We start from the raw sequence: 16,511 nt of genomic DNA, 5'->3' as shown, positions 1-16,511 counted from the left end.
GATTAGTTTCTATCCTCTAAAAGAAGCTATGTGCTGTAACAGCAGGAGTCCAAGTTCTGGAATCAGATACAACTAAATTTTAGTTGCAATTCTATATAATTTATTAGCTACATGCAAGATGTTAAGTATATTATTAATCACCCTGATACTCAGGTTTTTCTTGTTTATAAAATTATCATAGGGATTAAGTGCAGAGATATGCTGGTAAAAGTTTTAACAAAGAGCTCTGAGGAATAGGGTTCTGATTTGTTCTATTTGCAGATTTATTTAATGTAAACAGTGCCTTCATAGCCAATACTAAGTTATCGATGAGATGTCAATGAACTCATTTATGAAGAGAGATGCATAATCACTCTTTTGTAAGCTGACTCAAGCCTACACTAGCATACCATGAGATGTGCTATGAGATGACGTAATATTTGTTGGTAAGTCCCTAGCACACAAGAGAAAGCTGAAGTGCCTGTGGCAGGTGCTGCTGATGCCCTACCCAGGTCCCCTTTACTGGGCTAATTCTTCAGTGTCCACCAGTGTTAACTGCTAATGGTTCAATATCTCTATGTTTCTCTGGAGAATGGATCACGGTTTACTAGAACCACCTAGTACATAGACCCCTAGGAAGTTATGCTCCATCTTTCCTCTCCCAACCACTTCCTTTCTCTCGCCCAGGTTGAGGCCCATAGCCAGTAAAGAAAGATATAAGGGTAAAACAGCCCAGCCTCCTTGCTTCTGTACAGGATACCCTCTAAGGTACAATTTACTCTCCAAATCTCCCTGTGAGATCAGGTTGAGATTAGACTTCTGCTGAAACCACATTTTCATTAGTCTGTTTCCTGCTTTGTCATACTTTCCTCACTTTTTCACAGGTTACTTTTTTTTTTTTTTTTGAGGCAGAGTCTTGCTCTGTCACCCAGGCTGGAGTACAGTGGTACGATCTCAGCTCACAGCAACTTCCGCCTCCTGGGTTCAAGTGATTCTCTTGTCTCAGCCTCCCGAGTAGCTGAAATTACACGTGCCCACCACCATGCCCAGCAAAGTTTTCTATTTTTAGTAGAGACAGGGTTTTACCATGCTGGCCAGGCTGGTCTTGAACTCCTGACCTCAGGTGATCCACCCGTCTCTGCCTCCCAAAATGCTGAGACTACAGGTGTGAGCCATCATGCCCAGCCAAAAGGTTACTCTTGAGAGTATAAACCTCGAAATATCACCAGCACAAAAATCCCCGACTCAGGCTTGGCATCCAGGGAATGTGATCTATGATAGCTGGAACCAAGAGTGGTCCTGGGAATCAGACTTCGATAATGGGATTCTGGGATTGGATTACTGAAGGCTGGATTGCTATGAGGTAAGACTCAATGGTGGCAGATGAAGTATTGCTAATTCCTGGTGTAGGATAGCAGTTTGTTAGGATTTTCACTTTTAGTTGAAAGTGGATGTGCATTAACTTGTACAACATTTCTACACTGGAGGGAGCAGGGCAAATAGGAACTGTAAAAACTGAAATTGAGTGGCTATTGCTAAGTGTCATTGAAAGGCTAAAGAGAAAATGACAGGGCCAGGCTGTTTCATCACCAGTTCAAAGCCAAGTGTTGCCTCTTTGGAAACATTTATCTCCTTTAGACAGAGAACTGATGATACTAAAGACCAGGCCTAGCACTAAATTCTAAGTGTACAGAATTTAAGAACTCTGAATCCCAGGCAAGTCTCTTATGTCAAAATAAGAGTTATGATAGGAAAAAAGTGAAATCTAAAGGATATCTGGGTAGATGCAGTGAGAATCTTGAACTCCCCATTTCCTCTGAATTTGTAGGCCTGAAAATATGGCTCATGCCCACTTGTTAGAGGATAGTATGTTTCCTCCTTACTCCACCCTTTGCTGAAAGACTACATGGAAGCCTCAAATAAGGCAGGTGCCTACAGGACAACGCTAGTAGCCCTTGTCTTGATATAATACACAGACCTTCCTCCCGGTCATCAGACTAAGGACAAATCTCAGCACAGACCAAATGGAGAATTTGGCTCCCAGCAGCAATGGAGATGTGAAGATCCCAGAATAGCAGAGATAACATAGCTCTTCCACCATCATAGTCAAGGGGGGTGGGAACACAGTAATTGTAATAGGCAGTAACTGAAGGGTTGCCCATAGGTTATCTACGCAACTGGCTCAATGAATATGGTATTCCAGGAGGCAAGATAGGTGGAAAGCAAACAAAAGTATTATGTAACATATATAATGAAAGGATCAACAATGGATGAGCAAAAGGCTGAGGACAGCTGTTCTCTGTAAAGTCACCACAGGAACTTAACAATTAAATAAGGCAGTATTCATGAAAAATACTTCAGAAAACTGTAAAATAACTTATAATGGGAATGAAAATTCCAGTTGCTTTTATGATAACTGCTCTACTTTGGGGCTCCAATATATTCTAATATTATTTCTATTACAGTACCTAAACGCCACACCTGGCCAAATTCCAATAACTTATCACTCCTACCCATGGTTATTCTAAGGATTACTTATTCAGGATTACTTATATGAGGGATTCCTTTTAAAGTCAGAAGGGAGAATTAGATTTTTAGATCAAATACTCTAAAATCCAACAAATCTATTCAAGTCTGATAAAGCACTCTACTATGATATGGTCCTAGAAAATTAAAAAAAAAAAGCTTAGTTTTTGTATATTAAGAAAAAAGAAATCTCCTTTGATTCTGAATTAGAAAAAGAATATAGCGATTTTCTTTCTCTGAAAACTTTATATATACCAGGTTGTCAAACTTGGTTCAAGACAATATTGCAACTAAACAAGATAGGGTCTTCACCTGTGGGCAAATGCTTCCAGTTTCATCACAATCATCAAGTAAATAGTTATTCAGCTGCATCATCTTAAAATTTCCACATGATTACAACTCCTGAAAAATCAACTACTGTCATTTTGATTCCTAGCATTTTAGTATTGAGACAAAAATAACTTCCATCAAAGCTTATAACAGAGTAACTTACCCTGTCATGAAGAGTCCAGCCAACATATTTTAGGTAACTGTCATTTAGGAAGGCATCACTATACATTTTCATCCATACTCCAATTTCTTCAATACAAATGGCTCTAATCTCAGCAATAGCATCACTAGAGAGAAAAAAAAGACGATCTTGAATTAACACACAAAGCTAGAATGCATTCATACTCGCTTTCCATAAGCAATGAATATTTCTAATGCTGTTTGTATATATTTGCATTCTGAATGGCCTCCAACTTAAGTATCTTCTGTTTTTCATGTTTTCTATAAAATAAACACTACTAATACCAAACTGGAAAAAAAAAAGCTTCTATTAAACTATTTTGACCCAATTACTCTATTTTCACTGGGCTAGACAATGACATTTGGAGCTTTCTGAGAGCCTCACAACTATTACAGAGCCAAGAAACATGTTAAACTTTCTAAGAAAATCAGAGTCACAACATCCAATGTTTCTCAAAAGAACTGCTAATCTTTTTTTTTTTTTAATTATTATTAAATGGAGTCTCACTCTGTTGCCCATGCTGGAGTGCAGTGGCATGATTTCGGTTCACTGCAACCTCTGCCTCCAGGTTCAAGTGATTCTCCTGCCTCAGCCTCCCAAGTAGCTGGGACTACAGGTGCAAGCCACCACACCTGGGTAATTTTTGTATTTTTTAGTAGAGATGGGGTTTCATCATATTGGTCAGGGTGGTCTTGAACTCCTGACCTCAAGTGATCCACCCACCTCGGCCTCCCAAAGTGCTCGGATTACACGTGTGAGCCACTGTGACCGGCCAGAACTGGGAATCTTTATAAGCTAGCACACATGTAATGAATTAAAAGAAAAAGCCCACTTTATTCAAGGCACAGGTCTTTCATCTGTAATAATTTATTTTTTAGGCTGAGACACAGGGAAGAATAATCCACCTCCAGTGACAATGGTAACCATCCTGGTGACAATACTGTGAAGTCATGGCAGAACAACCCCAAAAGTCAGAATTCTGGCTCATTGCCTAGATGGCTTTTCACCTCACCATAAGTAAGCATCCAATATAACCCTCCTGGGATGACTTTCCTACTATACAATCTGTGAATTGTAAACAAATACAATGTTAACACTTTTATAATCTTTTATAACAAGGTTATTAGCCTTAGCTTTAAGAAAAACATATTAAGTATAATATCATAAATCCTAATTTTCTTTTGTAGATCAATCTTCAAGGTTTCTGATTTACCATTAACAAATGTTAAAATTTTAAGTAATTTTTTTTTATTATTATACTTTAGGTTTTAGGGTGCATGTGCACAATGTGCAGGTTTGTTACATATGTATCCATGTGCCATGTTGATATCCTGCACCCATTAACTCGTCATTTAGCATTAGGTATATCTCCTAATGCTGTCCCTCTCCCCTCCCCCAACCCCACAACAGTCCCCGGAGTGTGATGTTCCCCTTCCTGTGTCCATGAGTTCTCATTGTTCAATTCCCACCTATGAGTGAGAACATGCGGTGTTTGGTTTTTTGTCCTTGCGATAGTTTACTGAGAATGATGTTTTCCAGTCTCATCCATGTCCCCACAAAGGACATGAACTCATCATTTTTTATGGCTACATAGTATTCCATGGTGTATATGTGCCACATTTTCTTAATCCAGTCTATCGTTGTTGGACATCTGGGTTGGTTCCAACTCTTTGCTATGCACCTGTTGTTTCCTGATTTTTTAATGATGGCAATTCTAACTGGTGTGAGATGGTATCTCACTGTGGTTTTGATTTGCACTTCTCTGATGGCCAGTGATGATGAGCATTTCTTCATGTGTTTCTTGGCTGCATAAATGTCTTCTTTTGAGAAGTGTCTGTTCACGTCCTTTGCCCACTTTTTGATGGGGTTGTTTGTTTCTTTCTTGTAAATTTGTTTGAGTTCATTGTAGATTCTGGATATTAGCCCTTTGTCAGATAAGTAGGTTGCAAAAATTTTCTCCCATTCTGTAGGTTGCCTGTTCACTCTGATGGTAGTTTCTTTTGCTGTGCAGAAACTCTTTAGTTTAATTAGATCCCATTTGTCAATTTTGGCTTTTGTTGCCATTGCTTTTGGTGTTTTAGACATGAAGTCCTTGCCCACGCCTATTATCCAATTTACAAAAGGCAATAATCTATCATTTTAGCTAAAATTTTAATGATAATTAAGGCATTTTTCTTAGTTTCTCTTTGGTGACAAAATTCCTTGCTCTAATAAGTCTGAGTTCTCTCTAGGCTCCTGTAATTGTTTAAGGATGAAATAGGGAAAACATTCTCTTCCCAAGCCATACTGCCAATTACAACCTCTAGTTTTGTTACATTTTTTGATAGTATCTTTTTCTCATGGAGAGGCTGTATAACATAGTGGCTAAAAGTACAGGCTCTGGAGGAAGACATCCTGAGTTCAAATCTTGGTTCTGCTATTTACTAGCTGTGTGACCTTGGGTAATTCCCCTTTTTCTTAGGTTTCCTCATCTCTAAAATAGTGGTAATAATATCACCTAGCTCACAGTTACTATGAGAATAAAATCACTTAATACAAATGAAAGACTTAGAATTGTACCTGGCATCCATTAATCCTTCCATTAAATGTTGGCTATTAAAATCTTTCATTTGTTTCATCAATCTAGACATTTATAATGAATACAGTGTAAAAAGTAGCTCTACTGGCCAGGCGCAGTGGCTCATGCCTGTAATTCCAGCACTTTGGGAGGCTGAGGTGGGCAGATCATGAGGTCAGGAGATCGAGAACATCCTGGCTAACATGGTAAAACACCATCTCTACTAAAAATACAAAAAATTAGCCAGGTGTGGTGGCGGGCGCCTGTAGTCCCAGCTACTAGGGAGGCTGAGGCAGGAGAATCATTTGAACCCGGGAGGTGTTAGGTTGCAGTAAGCCGAGATCACGCCACTGCACTCCAGCCTGGGCGACAGAGTGAGATTCTGTCTTTAAAAAAAAAAAAAGAAAAAGAAAAAAGTAGCTCTACTATTAACTGTGAGGTGTTCCTAGACCTACGTAATACTAAACACGCATGGGAAAAGAATATTTCTTTTTTCAGACAAAAAATTTCAGACATAAAACAAGGTATGGGGACAATATAATGAATAACTGCATATATCCACTGCTCAGCTAAGAAATATAATACAGTTAAAAATTCCTATACACCTCCGATACATCTCCCTTCCCAAGAGAAAATAACTGTCCTTGATTCAGTGAATATCAATTCCATCTCTGTTTAATGTCATATGTATTGTTTTACATAAATATTATCCTGTAGCCCTCCTTCTCCAACTTGCTTTTTTCACAAATCATATTTTGCAATTTATGCATACTGGTTTATAAAGCTCTGATGTTTTAATTTTAGCCAGTGTCCACTGTTCCTTTCTATAAACAATTATAAATTACATATTCTCTCATAAATGAAAATTTGTTTCCAAGGTTTTGCTTTTACTAACAATGAGTCCATGAATATTCTTGTATGTTTCTCCCTGTGCAGATATGTGGGAGTTTCCCTAGAGCAGTGTTTTTAAAATACTGCATCGGGACCCATTAGCACATTATAAAATTGATTCAGTGAGTGGCAACAAATACATAAAAGTATATAGGACAGAAAATACCAAAATGCTCCACATGTAGTACGCAAGTAAGTATTCTTTCTTGAAGCTACTGTATACCTAATGTAGGACATAGTCAACAATATCTGTGAGACACTGTTTCGATACCTACAAGTGAAATTATTGGGTTAGAAGCAATGCACATTTTTCTTCAACTTTATTAGATATTTAATAATGTCTAATATTATTTAATATAATTATTTATAATATTTAATGCACATTAAATATAATTTTTGTGCTATAATATTTAATGCACATATATTTATTGCACACTAAATATAATTTTTGTGCTATAATATTTAATGCACATTTGTCAACCTTATTAGATATTTAAAAATGTCTAAATCAGTGTTTCACATCCTTGCCTGACATTTGGTATTATCCTACTACTTAAAAATTTCCATCGCTGAGCTACAGCTTTGTATACTTTGTTTTCTACTGGGATGTCCCAATAAAAACAAGCTAACAGTAGCAAAAATAAAACTCCCCTCAAAATCCAAAACACAACTACAAAATATATCTATAAAAACAACCAAATCATATCATTTTAGCTCTTTCAGTCCCACCATGTAGTATCTCTGTCGAGGATCCATTACATTTTTCCTCTGCTATACTACCCTTGTAAGAGTCAATTCTATAAAAACCAGGCTAAGTTTTATTACACAATTTCATGGAAGCAGGCTGAGGACAAAGTCAATAGGTACAGCATGCTGATTAAAACTTAGTGACTACTGAGTATGGTAACTGCACATATACACAGTGAAATCATTTTTCCATCTAACTCTTTCATCTAACTCTTAGAGTTAGGTTAATTCTTAGAATTACCACTAATACTGAGATTATGAATGGCTGTTTGCAACAGGCTAGAGAACATTCAGTCTTAACCTTTACGTCTTCAGCAGGGAAATCCTGTTCAAAACATTTTTTACACTCATCTCTACATCTATGCCTAATTTCTAATGTCTTTGCTGTTTCACCGACTAGACTACTTGAACAGCTTATGTTCTCAGAACACAGGTTCTCTGTATGCAATGTAGATTTTTTTTTTTTATTTCTTCAAAAAAAAAAAAAAAAAAAGCAGATACAAGCGTAGAACTTGCAGGTTTGTTACACAGGTATACATGTGCCATGGTGGTTTGCTGCACCTATTGACCTGTCCTCTTAAGTTCCCTCCCCTCACCCCTCAACTCCCAACACGCACTGGTGTGTGCTGTTCCCCTCTGTGTGTCCATATATTCTCAGTGTTCAGCTTCCACTTATGAGTGAAAACATACGGTGTTTGGTTTTCTGTTCCTGTGTTAGTTTGCTGAGGATAATGGCTTCCAGCTTCATCTATGTCCTTGGAAAGGACATAATCTCACTTCTTTTTACGGCTGCATGGTATTCCATGGAGTATATGTACCACATTTGCTTTATCTAGTCTATCATTGATGGGCATTTGGGTTGGTTTCACATTGCCAGTATTTTCATACCATGTGTTTTCTAGGAATCCTAGTCCTTGTCTACTTCAGATGCCAGTCCAATCCTTCCCATCTTAACTTTAAAAATGTAAATATCCTTTTCTAGACTTGCAATTTGACCATGTGTGGCCAGAGAGCCTATTCTGTAGCTATAAAAATTCCCTGGATAACTTGTCTCCTCTTTGGGTTCTAGTGCTCCAATCCACTTTGACTGCTGACACCACCCTGATAGATCATAATACATAACATATACGTGTGAATAATCACAGACTAGACAGTAAAATTACAACTCATGTGGTAGCTTTGAAAGATGTCCACAAATTCTTTGCTCCTTTCATTCCCCTTTTCTTGAGTGTGGGTATACTACGTAAAGTATCTCTGATGAATATAATGTGGTAGAAATGAGGAATTCTGCCTCCCGAGGCTAAGTGACTGTTTTGTTCTCTCTGTGATCACTCTCTCTGGGGGAAGCCACCGGCTATGTCTTGATGACATTCAAGGTGCTCTATGGAAAGCTCCATGTGATGAGTAACTAGAGCTTTCTGCCATCAGCCATGTAAGTAAGCCATTGTGGAAGCAGAACCTACAACCCCAGCCAAGTCCTCAGATGACTTGGAGGATGCTTTGATTGTAATCTTATAAGTGATCTAAGCTAGAACCAGCTAGCTGAGTTACTCCCAAATTCCTGACCCATAGAAATTATGAGACAAATGTTTTTTTTGTCTGTTTTTTGAGACGGAGTCTCATTCTGTCGCTCAGGCTGGAGTGCAGTGGCATGATCTCGGCTCACTGCAACCTCCACCTCCTGGGTTCAAGTGATTCTCCTGCCTCAGCCTCCCGAGTAGCTGGGACTATAGGCACGTGCCACTGCATCCGGCCAATTTTTGTAGTTTTAGTAGAGATAGGGTTTTGCCATGCTAGCCAGGCTGGTCTCAAACTCCTGACCTCAGGTGATGCACCCGCCTTGGCATCCCAAAGGGCTGGGATTACAGGCGTGAGCCACTGCCCCCAGCCTGAGATAAATGTTTGACACCACTAAGTTTGGGAGTAATTTGTTACACGGCAAAAGATAATTAAAATTATTAGTTTCCTTATTATAAAAGACCCTTACAAATATAATAATAACCAATCATCTTACACAATTAGTTCTTTAGTCCAAATAGCTCAAGTGCATCAGCACCTACACGTTTGTGGTTATCCCTATGCCTATAATACCCTGAATTCTACTCTGATTACCTACACTGATTATTCCTTCAAGCTCTAGTGAAGTCTCAGTTCTTCTGTGATTCCTATTATTATTAGATATTTGCTTTCTTGCTCTCCAGGAACTAATATTCAAGGAGAGTGCAGTATAAAATAAAAGTGCAGTGTAAGTCTAAATATCCCTGATTTGATTACAACATATCTTTTGATATAAACATATTTCCTCATACATAAGTCCTCCAATTTTTATGTTTTCATATTAAATTTATTTTTGAACAACTAATCTCTATTTCCAACAGCCTTACCCCATTTAAGAAAGATGTCTAGCTGAGGCATTTGGGAGCATCCAAAGCAAAGAGTAATGCAGGGGGGCAAAAAATAGTAAGACAAGAGGAAAGGAATAAAGACAATCATAAGACAGACTAATTTTTACCACATCCTAGCATTCAGGCCTTGAAATTAAAAACTAAACATGAAGGCTTTACTTGGAAACTCAAAGAAAGAAAAGGAACTAGAAAAGAATAATTCAGGTGCAATTCTATTAATCCTTTGTGGTAACTCTATTTTACAGCGTAAAAGAATGATCATGTTTGCTTCTATGAAAAACTTATCTAATTATTGATCATTACAACGTATCCTTTTGGGGAGAACATAACCCTTTAATATGGTATCTGGACCTAAGTTTTCATTGGATTATTTTCTCAGCAGATGGAAGTTTAATTATTTTCTGCTTATAACAAAATGAAGTTGAACTCCAGTGAATTTTAATTAAATGTTTCTTGTACTACCCTTAGGGATGCTTTTCCAGTAAGGATGCAGACTAAATTAAAATGAGTACAATACAAATTTCAAAAACCATGCTTAGCTAATATGGATGTTTTGACACTCACAATTATTGCTCATGTACAAGGAATCTCATGAGAGCTCCAGAGGGAGAAATAATTATGAATGGCTAAAAAAGGCACTCTCTCTAAATTGCAGTACCCAGTGAATTCAGGTCTCAACCAATTTTATCACTAAGATTAGGCTGGGAGGAAAAAAAAAAATCACATTTTCCAAAATAGAATAATTATAGAGAATTTTTTGGTATGAAATAGCATAGAGAGAAAGAAATAGCTGAAAGAATTACACAAAAGTCATAATGTATCCTTTATTAGACTAAGAACTTGAGAATAGAGACCCTAACTTACAATAAGATGATTAAAATAAATACTACCTTAGTGAGTGCTGAAAGTTAGTAAAGAGTGTTACAGAGAACACAGAAGCACGTAAAATGGAGATGAGAGAAGGTGGTCGAGGAAGGCTTTTGAAAGGTAGTGATGTGTAAGAGTAAACCTGAAGAGTTGAAACTGTCTTGTTCACAAATTAAATACAAATATTTCATTTATTATTTCAGGCTTACTAGAGTTATTTAATTTTAGTTTTAATTTAATTTTTTAGAGACAGAATCTTACTCCGTCGCCCAGGCTGGAGTGCAGTGGCACAATCTTGGCTCACTGCAACCTCCACCTCCCCGGTTCAAGCGATTCTCCTGCCTCAGCCTTCTGAGTAGCTGGGATTACAGGCACGGACCATCACACCCTTTTTTTTTTTTGTATTATTAGTAGAGACAGGGTTTCGCCATGTTGACTAGGCTGGTCTCCAACTCCCGACCTCAAGTGATCCTCCCAAAGTGCTGAGATTACAGGTGTGAGCTACCGCACCTGACTGCTAGAGTTATTTTAGATGTATTGAAATGTGGCAAGTTTATAAAACTATTTTTCATCTCATTTTTGTTGCTATTAATAAGTAAAAACAGTGGCATAATACACAGAAAGGTACTGCAACACTAACAGTCTCATACAGAGAAGGTGATATGGCTGTTACCCTGCATTACGACTTAATATTTTACTATTAACAGAATTTTAGGCTTTAGTAAGATTAAAAATCAAATGTCAAAGATACATTAGCTTTCAAAGAAAAATATCCTCTAAATAATATTTACATTTTAACTAGCAACCTGACCCCCACATTAGATCAAAGATGAAATATTAGGAAGAAGATTAAAATAATGGAATAACAGTTTGTTCAGAATAAATCCTATTATGGTATTGTGTAAGAACAGCTCCAAAAACATGATTCTGAACGGTTTCATTGTAATATAGAACGATGAAAAGACTCAACTAGTCTTAAAGACATCTGTTTTTCATCTTCTCAAAAGTACTTAAATCTGTCCTCTAAGTAAGTCTGTCCTTATGGCCTAATGACTTTGTTATGCTTTTACCATTACTGAAATAACAATCTTTCTGGTTGGTTTTACAACTTTGTCTTCATCTTTGATTTTTCATTTTCACTATGGTATGTCTAGATGTAGAATATATTTCCTAACCTACTCAGCACTCATTAAGTTTTTTTAATCTGAAGTTTCCGTTTAACTAATTTTATAAAATTGTACTCACTAGTACTATTTCTCTCTAATACATTTCTATGTATCTATTTTTTTAGACATCGGGTCTTGCTCTGTGTTCAGGCTGGAGTGCAGTGGCTTGATCATAGTTCACTGCACCCTGGAACTCCTGGGCTCAAGCAGTCTTACTATCTCATCCTCCTGTGTAGCTGGGACTACAGGTGCACATTACCATGACCAAGGGCTTCTCTCTTTTTCTGCAACTTCTTTTTAAAGGACCGATGAAGTGTCTGACACTACCCTTCCCATATCAGAAAGGTCCGTCCATATCTTTTTATCCCTTTATTACTGTGATCTGGGTAAATTCCTCAGTATTACATTCCAATTCACTAATTGTCTCCTCAACATTCTAAAGTATATCCTGTTCATTAAATATGAATTTGTGTTTTTCACATTCAGTATTTTGTGTTTTACATCCCCTGGTTCTTATTATTTGCCATTTATTTGTGGAAGAAACTGATCATTTGGTCTGAGGTACAGTTTTCCAAATTCTAGACTTAAGCAATACCACAAGGATTCAGTTGGAAAACACATACTTCTGGTCTCCATACTTAACTGTAAATGATTACTTAGATCTAGCAGCATATAGATTAAAATCCAATTTGTTGGCTGGGTGCAGTGGCTCACACTTGTAATCCCAGCACCTTGGGAGCCCGAGGCAGGAAGATCACCTGAGGTCAGGAGTTCAAGACTGGCCAGGCCAACATGGTGAAACCCTGTCTCTATTAAAAATACAAAATTAGCTGAGGATGGTGGCGCACACCTGTAATCCCAGCTACTCAGGAGGCTGAGGCAGGAGAATCACCTGAACCCAGGAGGTGGGGGCTGCAATCAGCCCAAGATCACGCTGCTGCACTACAGCCTGGGAGACAGAGCAAGACTGTCTCAAAAACAAAACAAAACAAAAAACAAAAAAATCAAATTTGTTTGAAGTGGATGGTGGTAAGTGGGACACAAAGTGATAACTTAAAGTGGTATCTCTGCACAGTATGTGCAGTAATATCTCCTATTAACCAATAATGCAGACTAAGTGATACTTATGGAAATTATTGATTAGTATCCATGGCATGCTGATCACTTTTGCCAAGTAGGTCACATCCTCAACTACACTTGTATTCTAGTTTTGAATAGTTCAGTCAGGCTGTGACAGATCCAATACTAGTTTATGCAAGGTCTGATTAAATAAAATGCAAATCAACATTGTAACAGTAAGAAATAACTGTTGTTTCTACAAGGATAATAGGTTGAAAGCTTTGTCAAGACTCAACAAAGGTGAGTCATTAAATACTGGTGTTACAGACTGACAGAAAATCATAAAAATATGGATTCTGAATTCAAGACTGCATGACGGAGCCAAGATGGACAGAATTTATGCTCTCACTTGAAAAAAGTAAATGAAAACAAAAACCAAATTGCACAAAATGATTTTTAGATGTTGGATTATCAGTCAGAGCAGAATGGTAATCTCTGAGAGGGGATAACACAAGGTGAGCCCTAAGACTGCCCCCAGATATATACATGCCATTTAACAGTTTAAGCAGGGTAAAATTTACCTTACAAGGGACACAAAATGAAGTCCTTCAAACTGAAAGGAAATAACACAATACAATAACTAAATTCCACAGGAAAAAATGAAGAATGTCAAAAATGTTAACAAGAAAGTAAATTAGAAGACAGTTAAGTGTATTTTCTCCTCTTAATTTTGTTAAGAGATGACTGAACACTCTGAAAATAATGCTGTACAGGTGGGTTAAGTAACTAATGTAGACAAAATATATATGACAATAATAGCACAAAGGAAGGACAAGAAAATGAAGCTAGGCTAGAGCAGTACTTTGTGGAAAATTTAGAGCTTATAAGGGGAGTTGAGAAAGGAAGAAGGATATAAAATGAATAATTTTAGTTTTCAACTTAAGAAACAATTAGGCCAGGCATGATAGTTCACGCCTAATCACAGCACTTTGGGAGGCTGAGGCTGGTAGATGGTTTGAGCCCAGGAATTTGAGACTAGCCTGGGCAACATGGTGAAACCTCGTCTCTACTAAAAATACAAAAAATTAACCAGGTATGGTAGTGTGTGCCTCTAGTCCCGGCTACGCAGGAGGCTGAGGTGGGAAGATCACCTGAGCCCAAGATGTTGCGGCTGAAGTGAGCTGTGATTGTGCCATTGCACTCCCACCTGGGCGACAGAGTAAAACCCTGTCTCAAAAAAACCAAACCAAAAAGATTAGCAAAGGATGGCTCACACCTGTAATCCCATCACTTTGGGAGGCTGAGGCAGGTGGATCACTTGAGTCCAGGAGTTCAAAACAAGCCTGGACAACATGGCCAAACCCTGACTCTACAAAAATAACAAAAATTGGCCAGGCATAGTGATGTGTGCTTGTAGTCCCAACTACTCAGGAGGCTGAGGCGGGAGTACTGCTTGAGCCCAGGAGGTCAAGGCTGCAGTGAGCAATGATCATGACACTGCACTCCAGCTTGGACAACAGAGCGAGATCCTGTCTCCAAAAAAACAAACAAAAAAGGAAATTAAAACCAAAGCAACCAGACAGAAACAAATAATAAATATGGAAACATAAATCAAGGAAATAAAAAATAGAGAAAGCCAACAAAATTACAAGTCCATTATTATTTGAAAAGATCAACAAAACTGAAACTTACAGTGAGACTGAGAAAGACACAAATCACACGAGAATAAATAAGGGGGCTGATAACCCCCCCAAAATTAAAATGACTACAAAATATTATGAATAACATTATGCCATTAAATTTACAATTTGCATGAAATAGACATATTGCCTGAGAAATACAAATTACCAAATCTGACTCAAAAACAACAAAAAATCTGGCGGTGTGCAGGGCGCAGCAGCTCACACCTGTAATCCTAGTACTTTGGGAGGCCAAGGCAGAAGGACTGCTTGACGTCAAGAGTTCTAACCACTCTGGGCAAAATAGGAAGAAGCCCTAGTTTCTAGAAAAAGTAAAAAATTGGCCAGGTGTGGTGGAGCTTGCCTGCAGTTCTAGCTACTTGGGAGCTGAGGCAGGACTGCTTGAGCCCAGGACTTTGAGGTTCTAGGGAGTTGTGATTGCGCCACTGCACTCTAGCCAGGGTGACAGAGAGAGACCCTGTCTCAAGAAAATAAATTAATAAAAAACAACACAAAATTTAAAAAAATTCAGGATATGTAAAGTAAATTGAATCAGTAATTAAAAATCTTTACACAAAGAAAAGCCTGGGATTAAAGGGCTTCTCTGCTGAATTCTACCAAACATAGAAATATTACCAATCCTTCATAAATTCTTTCAGAAAACAGAGCAGGAAGAATGGTTCCCAGTGTATTCTATAAGGCTAGTATTGACACTGTTACTCCTTATGAAAGTAAATGCACAAATCCTTAACAAAACACTAGCAAACTGAATCCAGTAGCATATAAAAAGGATTGTATACCATGACCATGTGGAATTTCTCCCAGAATGCAAGGTTGGTATAATATCTGAAAATCAATGAACACAATATACTATATTAATAAAAGAAAAAACCTGCATGACCACCTCATTCAAAACAGAAAAAATAAAGAAATATATCAATCCATCATGACAAAAACACCCAACAAATCAGGCTAGAAGTAAATTCCTCATCCTACTAAAGGGTATCTACACAAAACTTACAGTTAATAACATTGTGCCTAATTTCAAAGTCTAACTGTTTCCCCCTTAAGATAAGGAACAAATTCAATATTGTTAAGAGGTTAATTCTCTCCAAATTGGTTTACAAAGTCATTACAATCCCTATGATAATTTCAGAAGCTTTTGTTCAAAAATTGACAAGCTGACCCTAAGATTTATATAGAAATGCAAAGAATCTCTACTAGTCAAAAAATTTTTGAAAAAGAAGAATAAAGTAAGACAACTTACACTACCTAATTTTAAAAGCTCCTCTAAAGCATACTCAATGCAGGTGGTATCAATGTAAGGATAGACAGAAAATCCAAAAATAAAACCTTGTGTTTATGGTCAATTCATCTTCAAGAGAGATGGCAGGGTAATTCAACTGGGGAAGGATACTTTGTCATTAAATGGTGCTGGGAAAACTGAAAATCTGTATGCAAAAAGTAGACTTCTGCCCTTATATCACATCATGTATGAAAACTGAATTAAAAATTCAATTTTAAAGGTTCATATGCCTTAACAGAAGAGACAAAATGATTAAACTTCTAAAATAAAACACAGAAGAAATCTTAGGGGTTAGGCAATGTTCACAGATACCAAAAGCATGACCACAGAAGAAAAACTCATAAACTGGGCCAAATTGAAAACATTTGCTCTGTAAAGGTCACCATTAAGAAAATGAAAAAAAGCTATACATCTGTTAATGAACTTATATCAAGAATATCAGCCGGGTGTGGTGGCATGAATGGCACGGTGGCTCATGTCTGTAATCCCAGCACTTTGGGAGGCCGAGGTGGGTGGATCACTTGAGGTCAGGAGCTCGAGACCAGCCTGACCAACATGGTGAAACTCCACCTCTATTAAAAATACAAAATTAGGGCCGGGCGCAGTGGCTCACACCTATAATTCCAGCACTTTGGGAGGCCGAGGCGGGTGGCTCTTGAGGTCAAGAGATCGAGACCATCCTGGATAACACGGTGAAACCCCGTCTCTACTAAAAATACAAAAAAATTAGCAGGGCGTGGTGGCAGGCGCCTGTAGTCCCAGTTACTCGGGAGGCTGAGGCAGGAGAATGGCGTGAATCTGGGAGGCAGAGCTTGTAG

General features: G+C 37.8%; 1 protein-coding gene across 5 annotated transcripts in view; it reads right to left on the bottom strand.

Moving 5' to 3' along the window:
* Positions 1 to 16,511, bottom strand: part of STAG1 (STAG1 cohesin complex component) — a 415,512-nt gene that overhangs the window by 146,037 nt on the left and 252,964 nt on the right. For all 5 annotated transcript variants that reach the window (XM_032143857.2, XM_032143858.2, XM_058433515.1 and 2 more), the window contains one exon: positions 2,999 to 3,122. In XM_032143857.2, coding sequence (XP_031999748.1) covers positions 2,999 to 3,122 — 124 coding nt within the window. The remainder of the gene's footprint in view (positions 1 to 2,998; positions 3,123 to 16,511) is intronic.

Source organism: Hylobates moloch, unplaced genomic scaffold, assembly GCF_009828535.3.
Source record: "Hylobates moloch isolate HMO894 unplaced genomic scaffold, HMol_V3 SCAFFOLD_22, whole genome shotgun sequence".
NCBI classification, from domain to species: Eukaryota; Metazoa; Chordata; class Mammalia; order Primates; family Hylobatidae; genus Hylobates; species Hylobates moloch.
This window is presented reverse-complemented; position numbering and strand designations above follow the sequence as displayed.